The following is a 12,323-nucleotide window of genomic DNA, read 5'->3' as shown; positions in this document are numbered from 1 at the left end:
CTCTTTTACACATTACCAGGTAGAATAACTAAAAAGTTCAAGAACATAAGCATACAAATGAAAATACCTAGATATTTCAGTACTATGACAATAAATTTAAAAATAAAAAAAACTGTATAAAGCAGAATTAAAACACAGAGGCTAAGAATTTAAATACAAAAAATAAACACTGCCCTAGCTGGTTTGACTCAGTGGACAGAGCGTTGGCCTGTGGACTGAAGAGTCCCAGGTTCAAATCTGGTCAAGGGCACATGCCTAGGTTGTGGGCCCCATCCTCAGGAGAGAGATCAATGATTCTCTCTCATTATTGATGTTTGTTTTCCTCTCTCCCTTCCTTTCTCTCTGAAATCAATAAAAATATATTTTTTAAAACTAAATACTGAAAAAGGTAAAAGAAAATATTAGTAATATGTAGGAACAAGAAGTCACAAAAAAGAATTTATTAGAAATACTATATAAGAATGTCCATCTACATTAATGGCAGGCTAAGTATGAATCAAACCTCCTGCTGAAGTCAACTAAAATAGCTAAATGAAATACAAGTATTTTTAATAAAATATCAAAGAACGAATAAGGTATTTATCTAGAAGAGGGCTTAAAACTAAAAGGATAAGTACACAAAATATTTACAAAAACTGATCACATACTAGGCCATAAACCAAGTCACAATAATTTCAAAAGATCATAATCAAAAGTACCATTAAAAAAAGATAACTAAAAAAAGCAAGTACAGAAATTAGAAACTATAGTTGCAAATAATCCATAGGTCAAAAAAGAATCATAATGGAAATATAAAAATATAACAAACCGATTAATAATAAAAATACTATAAATCAAAGCTAATAAAAATTATTAACCTTAAATAAATATATAGTATTCTTGAGTACTTACATACATATTTAATTTCAAAAATATACTATATATGCATTCCTATAAATTCTTGCATTCTGTAGAACTGCATACTAAATAGAACAGGGTTTATGAAATAAGTACTGATACAAACAACTAAAGAATCCATGCAACCTGGTAACAAGAACATTAACCTAAATAATAATCCTAATAAAAATGCAACCACAGCTAAAAAGATATGTTAAATTCCTCATAAAACTGTACATACATACATATAACATTGCTTTTTTTTTTAAGTAACTTGATGACAGAGGGTGTAACAAGAGGCTGCTGAGTTATAAACACAAAGGACAAAATGTCCAAAGATTGGGCATTGCATAATATATATTTTCAAGGCAAAATACATGGCTAATCTTGGCCCAGAGGAGGATCAGGTAAATGGGCATCATGTGCAAATAAGCTAGATTTGCATATTTTATGTTAAAATGCTGGAATAATGAAGTCAATATTACATCCCATGAAACTTCTAATCATGAGTGCTAAAACTGTAAAACATTCTTTCTTTTTTCTATTATACTCTAAATAGAATGAAAGTGAGACCATAAGTAATCAATGTTTGAATAATTTAGAACTGGGAAAAGGATATCTATAAGTTATAGCAAGTTTGAAACAACCCAAAGATTTGAGCATTTCATTCCTCTGCTAAAAGTTACCAGACTCAGTGAAGATAAATTCTATGCCAGTCAAAAAGAAGCTCTATAATTTTATAAATAGGATTCTTATATAAACTTATCATATTAATGATGATATCCTCTTGAGAACTGATATCCCAATTTAATTTTACCATCACCTAAGTTTAGTAGAACAAATTTCGCATTTAGTCTTAAGTAAGCAATTGTGTTTTTCTTGTGTGTGTGTTTTTGGTGTGTGTGTGTGTGTTTGTTGTTAATCCTCACCTGAGACCTTTATCCATTGATGTGTGTGTGTGTGTGTGTGTGTGTGTTTGTTGTTAATCCTCACCTGAGGACCTTTATCCATTGATGTGTGTGTGTGTGTGTGTGTGTGTGTGTGTGTGTGGAGGGGGGAAGTAGAAGGTAGGGAGAGAGACAGAAAGAGAAACATCCATGTGAGAGAGATGTATTAATTTGTTTGCCTCCCACACACAACTGGGGCTAGGATTGAGCGTGAAACCAAGGTACATGCCTCTGACAGGAATCAAACCCTCGAACCATCAGTCTGTGGGCTAGTGCTCTATCCACTGAGTGAAACTGGCTAGGGCAAGCAATTGTTAAATTTATTAGCTATTATGGAAAAGTTACCAGTTGGTTTGAAATTAACATCTTCATCCATTGTTATTAAGTCCAGAGATGATAAATCATTCAGATTCTTCAAACATAAATCTGTTAAAGTGTAGAAAACATTTTTATTTTAGCAAAATAAGGAAGCAGCACAAAATAAAATTTATTATTAAATATGCTAAAGTTATGTTTCTGTGTAATTGTTCTGGGAAGAACTGTAATCCCTACTTAAGTGGTAATAAAAAGCTCATTTTAATAAAAGAGTTGATAATATGCTAAAAAGATTTTCTAATAGTAACAATAATACAAATAAGTGATAAAACAGAGAGCTTTTACAACTTGGAACTTTAAAAATAATATATATGTATCATTTAATTTAATCCTCAAAATAACACAATAAGGTAGATGTATTAACATTATTTCCTGTACATGTTAGGAAACTGAAACATAAACTAGGAAACTTGCTGTAGGTCTAAATAACCACTTTGTTATATGACTTTAAATAAGGCAGTGGTTTCCTTTTTTAAACTTTTATCAAAGATATATCCACACAAAGTATAGAGTCAAATAGTTCTAAAAGATAAAGTGTCAAACAGTTCTCCAAAAAACACCAGTCTTTCCCCTCCTCTGAGTTTGCCACTCTTAAGGCAACCACTTATGATTATTTTAACTGATGCTTTTGGTATTTATCTGAATATGGCACTATAACTGCTTGGAAGGAACCTCTGATAGAAAGCAATGCAAGTCACTCTCACTGATGGATGGGGATCAGAGCAGTAGGCTGCTGCTTAGAGTGCTCTCTCTGTCCCATGCTATAAAGGCCCAGGAGACTGGAAACAGTTCAGAGCAGAGACTGGGATTGCAACAACCTGTTCAAGCTTAGGCAGCTTGATCATTTTAATTGTTCTGTTAAGTAAGTCTTTTGAAGGTTTTGCTAATTTTCTTAATTACCCACTATTAATTTAACCTTCAGAAAATTAATCAGCTAAAGAAGAATGCTTGCTAATGCTGAGCACTATTCTAATGTTCAGATTTATAGCAGTGGGCAAGACAAGGTTCCTTCTCTATAGAACTTTTTAATGAAGAAAGCAATCAATACACAAATAATAAATAATACAGTTTCAGGTATTGAGTACTATGAAGGAAAATAAAGCTGAGAAAGGACCTAGCGAATTATAGATTTTAGCTTTTAACTAAAGCTTATGTGTATTTCTGATATAAAGCTACATAGTTTCTGATATAGAGTAAGGATATAGTCATCCTAATTTTCAACATACATAAACACATTAGCTTTCCTAAGAACACAAAAAAATAGTAATAACAATATGGAAATCATTTTGCCTTCCCTTCTTAAGAGTAGGTTTAACTAAAGTACTAGTAGTCCAGGAGAAACTCTTTGAGCAGCAGATTATTTGGACAAAGACCTAAATGAAAGGAAGGTGCAGGCCATATAAAATATGTGAGAAATATTCTAAGAATAAGGACAGATAGTAACAAACCTAAAGTGGAAACAAGTTTGGTATGTTTAAGGAACAGCAAAGGAGCCAACTGGGAAAGACAGTAGAATAAAAGAGAGGAAATAAGAGATAAAGTCAGAGAAATAGGCAGCAAGATATCAAGTAGGACTTTGTGGGCTCCGGTGAAAGTATGTATTTTATTCTAAGAGTGATGGGGAGCTACTGGAAGACATTGAGTGAGAAAGTATAACCAAATTTAGAAACAGCACATTATATGCTAAAGACCCTTCTTAGGAGAATTAGGCAGACCTCTAAGGATACCAAAACATTATATTCAGTTCAAATATAGAGAAAACTTAGCTACCTTATAATGACTGAAGATAAGGCAAATATAAATTGTGATTCTGCCAATTTAACAAAAGTTAAATCATTAACAGTTATCAGAATATAGCAATATATTTCTTGGGGGGGGGGATAGTAGAAGAATATAATGTAAGGAAAAATATCCTGTAAGTAAATTACATCTAGAAAATTTTTACTTTAGAAAATTAACTTTCATTTGTAATGCTAACAGCAAGACACCCATATAAAACATACATGGTGTCAAAACAAGCCAAAGGAAAATCGTTTGGGAAAAAAATGAAAAAGGATCCCAAGTCAAATTTATAGAAAAGATTCCTTTATTAACTTTTGGTAGAGAATATGTTTGTATATTTTCAGAAAACAACTCCGAGACCATGTGGATCCCTGAAACAGAGAGGAATTGACAGGACTACTCCAGCCATGAAGACAGAAGAGAAACAGTCTAGAGATGGAAGACACTGACGATGCCTTGCCATACTAGCAGTCAGCAGCTGTGCGTCGCTGCAGGTTGCCCAGGACCAAACTAGAGAGGATCGGACCTGCATCACCACTATTTGTCCACCATCCAGAACTGAAATATCATTGCTGACATGTATACATAAGGAACTGTTTGACATAGAAACTGGGATTCTGTTGGCCCAGAAAAAAACTCACTACAGACTGATTCATTTGCCTCTCAGCATAACCATTATTGTTTGTCTCATTTTTGGTTCATATAAGTGTATTTCTAGTATCACATGAGCTCACCCATCTAGGGGAAATAATGAACATAGACTGATGAACAAGAACAAACCCGGAGGCAGAGAAGTTTTGATCAGACTGTCAGACCTCAGAGAGTAGGGGAGGGTAGGGATAAGGGGGAGAGATCAACCAAAGGACTTGTGTGCATGCATATGAGCCTAAACCAGTGTCATGAACAACAGGGGGGTGGGAGCATGCGTGGAGAGGGGTTTGAGATGGGAATGGGGGGATGAGGATGAATATGTGATACCTTAATCAATAAAGAAAAAAAAAGATATTTCTTGGTCTCTATGATTTCTTGTATGTATTTCATCACTATGATTATGATATATGCTTTTTAAAAAAAGCCTTTACAAAATTGGTCAACAAATAAAGAATATAACTGCTTTATAGATCTCTTTCTCAATAGTGTTATAAGCATATGTTATTGCTTATCACCATCTTTCAACAATATATTTATTCCTTAAGCAATACAATTTTATTGTTTCTTCTTTATCTCTTCTCTGAATTTTTATTTGTGATATATGTACACCCAAGTAGGGGATAAATTAAAATTGGCTAAATATTTTTAGTGGACCTAACATTTTTTTTTCTTTCATTGAAAAAGTTACAATGCAATGAAGAGGTAGGCATTTTTTAGATTTCTAACTCTAAAAAATGCTCAATAATCTCCTGATATTTTAAAAGATAGTTAATGAAATACTAAGTGACTAAAAAATAATGCTGGTTTTTTTATAGGAACACATTGTTAGTACAAATTAGAATAAGAAGCCCATAATCAAGTTAGGCTTATATTTTCAAACAAAATTAAACAAGAAAAATAGTGTCTCTATGCAACATTTTCAAAGACCAGAGTCATTTAAAAAAATAATCAGATTAACCTATAATAGAAAGGAAAATATTCTAATGGAATTAATACATAGATTAATTAAGAAAAAGGTGTATGTGCTGAACTTTATTTTGGTGTGAAAAAGAAATAACTCATGTTGGTTTTTTTCTTCAAACAATAGGTTACATTAAAAAAATAATTCCCAAAGAGTATTTTTACTTTCACAATAACTGACCTTTTTCATTAAAATTTATAGAATATAATTTTTTTAGAGGAAATACATCTAACCTTGTAATTTTGCTTCAATTCCATCTTTGTTCAAACCAGATGCAAAACCTGTATAAGTTATGAAAATGTGTGAAAAATAAAATAGAATGGACTGAATTCATCTTTATAGGCTCAGTTTATATCCTAGTTAACTAGAAAAGTATAGTCAAATTAAATATTAAATTAAAAAATAGCTTATGATTTTAAATAAAGCTTATATCTATAGACAATAGCCAGTGTTGAAATTATTTCAATATCAAATGGCTTATCTTTTGCTTATTTGATTGTATAACAGTGACTTGGAATACTCTACATACTATTTTTCCTTAGAGATCTGAATGTTTTGAACCTGTATCCCTAGAATGGTATTACAAGTCAGGTTTTAATTTGATATTCAACAATCTCAAGTATTTTTATTTTATAACCTGTACCACATGAAAGAAATCTCTAGAAGCAACATAACCAGATGTGTGTTACCTTTAGAAGTAGAATGAAAATTCCAGGAGCAATGGTAGTACTATATATTGGGTCGGCAGCTAAGTAATTGCGGATTTTTTAAAGAAAATCAAAGACAATTTTTTCATGGAACTAAATAACTTTATTCTTTAATGTATTGCCCATTTTGATCAATGACCTTTTGCCATCTTTCAGGCAGCATCATAATCCCACGTTCAAAAAACTTCTGTTTTTTATTAGCAAAAAAACTGAATCAGGTACGATTTGACATCATCATCATTATTGAAATTTTTACCATTCAAGGAGTTTTGTAAAGATCGAAACAAAAAGTAATCAGATGGTGCAAGGTCAGGACTATATGGTGGATGTGGCAAAACATCCCAACCAAGCTCCATTAATTTTTGCCGAGTGACCAAAGATGTGTGTGGCCTTGCATTGTCATGATGGAATACAACACCTTTTCGATTTGTCAATTCGGGCCGCTTTTCTTCAACTGCATTGTTTAATTTCGTTAGTTGTTCAATGTAGACATCAGAATTGATCGTTCGGTTGGGTGGTAAGAGTTCAAAGTAGACAATTCCTTTGTAATCCCACCAAACTGATAACAAAACCTTCTTTTGATGAATATCAGCTTTTGATGTTGTTTGAGTTGGTTCACCTGGCCTGCTCCACGATCTTTTCCGCTTGATATTGTTGTAAACAACCCATTTTTCATCGCCAGTTATCAGTCGTTTTAAAAATGGATCATTTTCATTACGTTTCTTTAGCAAATCGCAGCTGCTAATGCGTTGCGTTAACTGTGATTCTTTCAGTTCGTGAGGAACCCATGTATCGAGTTTTTGAACATAGCCAAGTTGTTTTAAGTGATTTTCAATGCATGTATGTGATACATGAAGCTTCTCTGCAATCTCACGTGTTGTACTGTGACAGTCCGAATTGATTATTGCTTTGATTAGGGCGTCATCAACTTCAACTGGACGACCAGAGCGTTTTTCATCTTTGAGTGAAAAATCACCAGAACGAAATTTGGCAAACCAATTTTGACACTGCCGTTCTTTTAAGGCTTCATCACCATAAACAGCACATAACTTTTTATGAGCTTGTGATGCGTTTTTCCCTTGCGGAAATAAAAAAGCAAAATATGACGAAAATGTTCCTTTTGATTTTCCATTTTTCAACGAACGCCAAACAAAAACTACAAAACAGATCAAAAAACTTTTTTTACTGATTAACAGCTGAATAGCCAACTATCAAATACAAAATGTGTTTTACATTTGTACTACGTCTGCAAACCTAAAAATTCAACTGAAGCCATATGTGTGTGAAACACGCAATTACTTAGTTGCCGACCCAATACTTTGATTTGAATGCTAGTTCAAATAAAATTCAAGAAATTTTTTACTTTATTTTAAACTAGAGGCTGGTACACGAAATTTGTGCACGGGAATGGGGGTGTCCCTCAGCTCAGCCTGCACCCTCTCCAATCTGGGACACGTCAAGGGATGGCCAAGTGCCCATTTAGGCCCACCGGGATTGGGTCTAAATGAGCAGTCGGACATCCCTCTCACAATCCAGGACTGCTGGCTCCCAACTGCTTGCCTGCCTGCCTTCCTTATTACACCTAACTGCTTCTACTTGCCAGCCTGATCACCCCCTAACCATTCCCCGGTCAGCCTGACTGATGTCTAACTGCTCCCCTGCCAGCCTGTTTGCCCCCAACTTCCTTCCTCTGCCAGCCTGATCACCCCTAACTGCTCTCCCCTGCAGGCTTGATCACCCCCAACTGCCCTCCCTTGCAGGCCTGGTCCCTCCCAAATGCCCTCTCCTGGCCATCTTGTGTGTTGGAGTGATGGTCAATCTTTTATTACATAGGATAGAGGCCTGGTGCATTTGGTGGGGGCCAGCTGGTTTGCTCTGAAGGATGTCCCAGGCTGCCCCATGTCCCGAATGGGGTTCCCTTGGGACATGGGGCAGCCTGGGTGAGGGGCCTTTGGTGGTTTGAAGGCTAGTCACACACCCCAGCAACCCAAGCGGAGACTCTGGTATCTGGGGTTTATTTATCTTCTACCAAATGAAACTTTGGTGGCAGGGGATTTATTTACCTTCTATAATTAAAACTCTGTAGCCTTAAGCGGAGGCCTGGGCCTGCCAGGGTGTGCAGAAAGCTTGGCTTCCTCCATTGCCTGGGAAACCCAAGCTCCCTCCTGCTTTCTCTGTGACCACAGACATCTTGGTTGGGGTTAATTTGTATACTTACTCTGATTGGCTTGCGGGTGTGGCTTGTGGGTATAGCAGAGTGGTGGTTAATTTACATATTACTATTTTATTAGATAGGATAATTTTAGGCATTTTTGTTATTTTTACTTGAATTAATTTTTTTCATAAAATGTCTGATTTCAAACCTTACTGAAAAACTAGAGGTGAAATAATAAAGATTATTCACATTTGTCTATTCTTGCCTCTAAATGTATTTATGACTCTTGTTACTTCTGTTTCTGCTACCTATCAGTTTCGGTAATCTATTTTGTTACCTATTAAAATAAATATACAATAGTTCCAACTGGTTTGAAAAAATTACTACTTTTCCAAGTAAAAGTAACAAACCATAATGAGTTGGATTTTTCAAGGCTCTGATATATAGCAAAGTTGATCGTATCCATTCCAAAGCAATATTTACATCTGTGATGGTATGTAATACTACCTCAGCATTCAAATGTTCAATAAGATGTCTGTGCAAACTAATTGGGAAAAGAATTTTTGCATTAATAACAGGTATTTCAATGCCACAGCTCTTGCTGATTTAAACTTCAATAATATTTAAATAATTAAATAATGTAACTGAATAATATACTTATTACTACTTTAATATTCATTAAGATAGATTAATTTTTAAAAATATGAGAAAACCATAAGTCAGTTCAACCTTTAGAAATATTACAGATTTCTCTCTATCCCATAGATTTAGAAGACATTATTATTTTAAAAAGAAGTGGGGAATGACAGCAAATATCGATAACAAGTGTTAATAGAATGTGGAGAAAAGAGAACCTTTTGTACACTGTTAGTGAGACTGTAAACTAGTGCAGCCACTCTGGAAAGCAGTATGGAGAGTCTTCAAAAAAATAAAAATAGAACTACCATGACCTAGCAATTCCACTTCTGAGTATTTATCTAAAGACAGCAAAAACCACAAATTTGAAAAGATATATGCACCCTTATGTTTACAATAGCAAAGATATGAAAAGTAACCTAAGTGTCTATTGATAGATGAATGGATAAAGAAAATGGGTACATATATACAATGGAACATTACTCAGCAAGAAAAAAAAATGAAATCTTGCCATTTATGACAACATACATAGACCTTGACAGTATTACATTAAGTAAAATAAGTCAGACAGAAAAACAAATATATTATTTCACTTATACCTGTATGTGGAATCTAAAAAAAACAAAATGAAACAAAAACAAACTCATAGATACAGAGAATAAACTGATGGCTGTCAGAAGGAAGAAGGCCAGGGAGTTGAGCAGAAAAGGGAAGGGTATTAAGAAGTAATAAAATAAGTCATAAAGTCATAAAATAAGTCACAGAGATGTAATGTACAGCATAGATGTAATGTACAGAACAGAGTTGAAAATACGGCAGTAACTATGTATGGTGACAGATAGTTATTAAACTTACTGTGTTGATCACTTTGTAAGTTATATAAATGTTGAATCACTGTTGTACACCTGAAACTAATATAATATTGTATGTTGCATGGCAGCTATAATTAAAAAATGAATAAAATTTGTTCTGGCTGAATAGGTCAGTTGCTTAGAGCATCATTCTGATACCTCAAGGTTGCAGGGCACATAAAAGAATCAACCAATTAATGCATAAATAAGTGGAAAAACAAATAGATGTTTCTCTCTCTCAACCCTCTCTCTTCCTCTTGAATCAATAAATTAAAATAAATAAATAAAATGTAAAAAAAAAAAAAAGCTAAGGTGTGACCCTGACCAGTTTGGCTCAATGGATAGAGCAACGGCCTGCGGACTGAAGGGTCCCGGGTTCGATACCAGTCAAGGCATGCACATCCTTAGTAGGAGGTGTGTAGGAGGCAACTGATAGATGTTTCTAACTCTCTATCCCTCTCCCTTCCTCTCTGTAGAAAAATCAATAAAATATATTTTTTAAAAAAGCTAGGGTGTAAATTATATCCTATTCCCTCCAAGAGGATTATAATCAAATACTTTACTAAAAGGACTCAGTTTGCTTACCTATCATTAATCAAATTTTAAATATGTATAGAGAAGTAAAAATTATATTCCTCTTCATATGACTAATTTGGACTTTTTATAACAAGGACACATGATACTGCATGCTAAGAAACACTGATGAATAAAAATATTGTATTTTTTAACTATTAAATTTCTTAAAAGGACATACATTTTCTAGTTAAGATACCGAAAAGTTTCAAGCAAATGGTCTAATCCAATTTCCCTTTAATATATTTTAAAAATATTGGCTATAGTAACAATATCTTGTTGGATATTTTATTACCTGCTTTCTACAGTGTCACTACAAGCTAACATCTGAATATACTTCTCTTTTGTACTTAACCGAGTCATAATAACTGCAGTAGCTGTAGTGTCAAACTGGGGAGAAAAACACACACACACACACAAAGAGAGAGACAGAAATTTAATAAACATGAGCACATGTTGATACCAGTCCTTTTCAATAACTCAAGACTTTGATTCTATAATAAACAGTCCCTTGCATTAAATAACAGGTCAAAATGACCTTAAAAATACTTCTGAATTTGAATGTTAACTGACATTTTAATTCAAAATATCCTAAGAATATAGATATAAAAATTCCATTTTGGTTTCAATATAACATAACTTTGATAGTGGTGAAATTAAAACAATCTTAGGTAACTATAAAAAGTTGTAATATTTGGTGTTCATACATAATTAATTTATCCTATAAAATTATATATTTGTTTAACACAGTGTTTTAATATTTGAAAAGATATTCTTCCTAAATATTCCCTTAGTACCTAAATGAATGACTTCTCTACTCAAGTATTTGGCAGAGGCATGTTTGGTAATATGTATGAGCTGATTTTTAATTGTCACAATACTTGGAGACCATTACTGGCATTGTGTGCTAGGATCCAGGGATGCTACATGTTCTGCAATGCATGACAGTCCTACACAATGAAAAACTGTCCCATACAAAATGCCAATAGCATCTCCATTTAGAGTAAAAAAAAACAAAGAAACTTTAACGACATACACATTTATAAACCCAACCATTTACCAACCAATGCTAGATGGAGTGAAGGGAGTTATATCTTTTTTAGTGAGACTTGTTTTACTTCTGTTCCTCTATTAGACTGTTTAAGTTACATTTATTTTTAAACCTAATCCAAAATCCAAACATGAAATCTTAATCTTTTGTTTAACAAAAAATACACAAAAAGGATTTTGCCGTTTACTTTGTCTTTAAACTAAGTTACAAAAAGTAAAGAACTGTCACTTACTTGTGGTCGACCAGCTCTTCCAATCATCTGTAGAATATCTGTTTCACTGTACTCTTCAAACATTCCTCCAACATAATGCATGGTAGATTTTACAACTACTAGGTGAGCAGGCAAATTTACTCCCATAGCTAAAGTACTGGTAGTAACTGCATCAGATTAAGGAATATTACTTTCAAGCCAGATAATTTTAATGCTCAGGTGTTTCCTTATAAAAGATGTATTTTTATAATGTAACACTCATATATATGGAATTTATTTAAAAATGAAGAAAACACTATAATGTAAAATAATACATCTTTCAAAATTATTAAATTCTCAATTTTCAAATTGTACTATGTGCAGTAACATGATTAAGAACTAAAACTGCAACAAGTTTAGCTAAAACATGTATAGTACATGAATAGTTACATAATTTTGGACTTGAGAAAAAAAGCATAAATAAGTCAGAGTACTTGAGCTTTTTATTTTATTGTCTTAAAAATAATTTTCCAAAATATCTACTAATATCCACAAGAATATACTTTAC

The 12,323-nt window shown here is 33.4% G+C and overlaps 1 protein-coding gene across 1 annotated transcript in view; it reads right to left on the bottom strand.

Moving 5' to 3' along the window:
• Positions 1-12,323, bottom strand: part of HFM1 (helicase for meiosis 1) — a gene marked incomplete at its 5' end in the record, with an annotated part of 82,544 nt that overhangs the window by 44,617 nt on the left and 25,604 nt on the right. The window contains 5 exons of the mRNA XM_084873378.1: positions 2,169-2,249; positions 5,826-5,873; positions 8,865-8,998; positions 10,810-10,904; positions 11,798-11,943. Coding sequence (XP_084729504.1) covers positions 2,169-2,249; positions 5,826-5,873; positions 8,865-8,998; positions 10,810-10,904; positions 11,798-11,943 — 504 coding nt within the window. The remainder of the gene's footprint in view (positions 1-2,168; positions 2,250-5,825; positions 5,874-8,864; positions 8,999-10,809; positions 10,905-11,797; positions 11,944-12,323) is intronic.

This window comes from Pipistrellus hanaki (genome assembly GCF_964339955.1).
Source record: "Pipistrellus hanaki genome assembly, chromosome: 2".
Taxonomy (NCBI): domain Eukaryota; kingdom Metazoa; phylum Chordata; class Mammalia; order Chiroptera; family Vespertilionidae; genus Pipistrellus; species Pipistrellus hanaki.
Note: the sequence above shows the minus strand (reverse complement) of the source record. Positions and strands in the feature narration are given on the sequence as shown.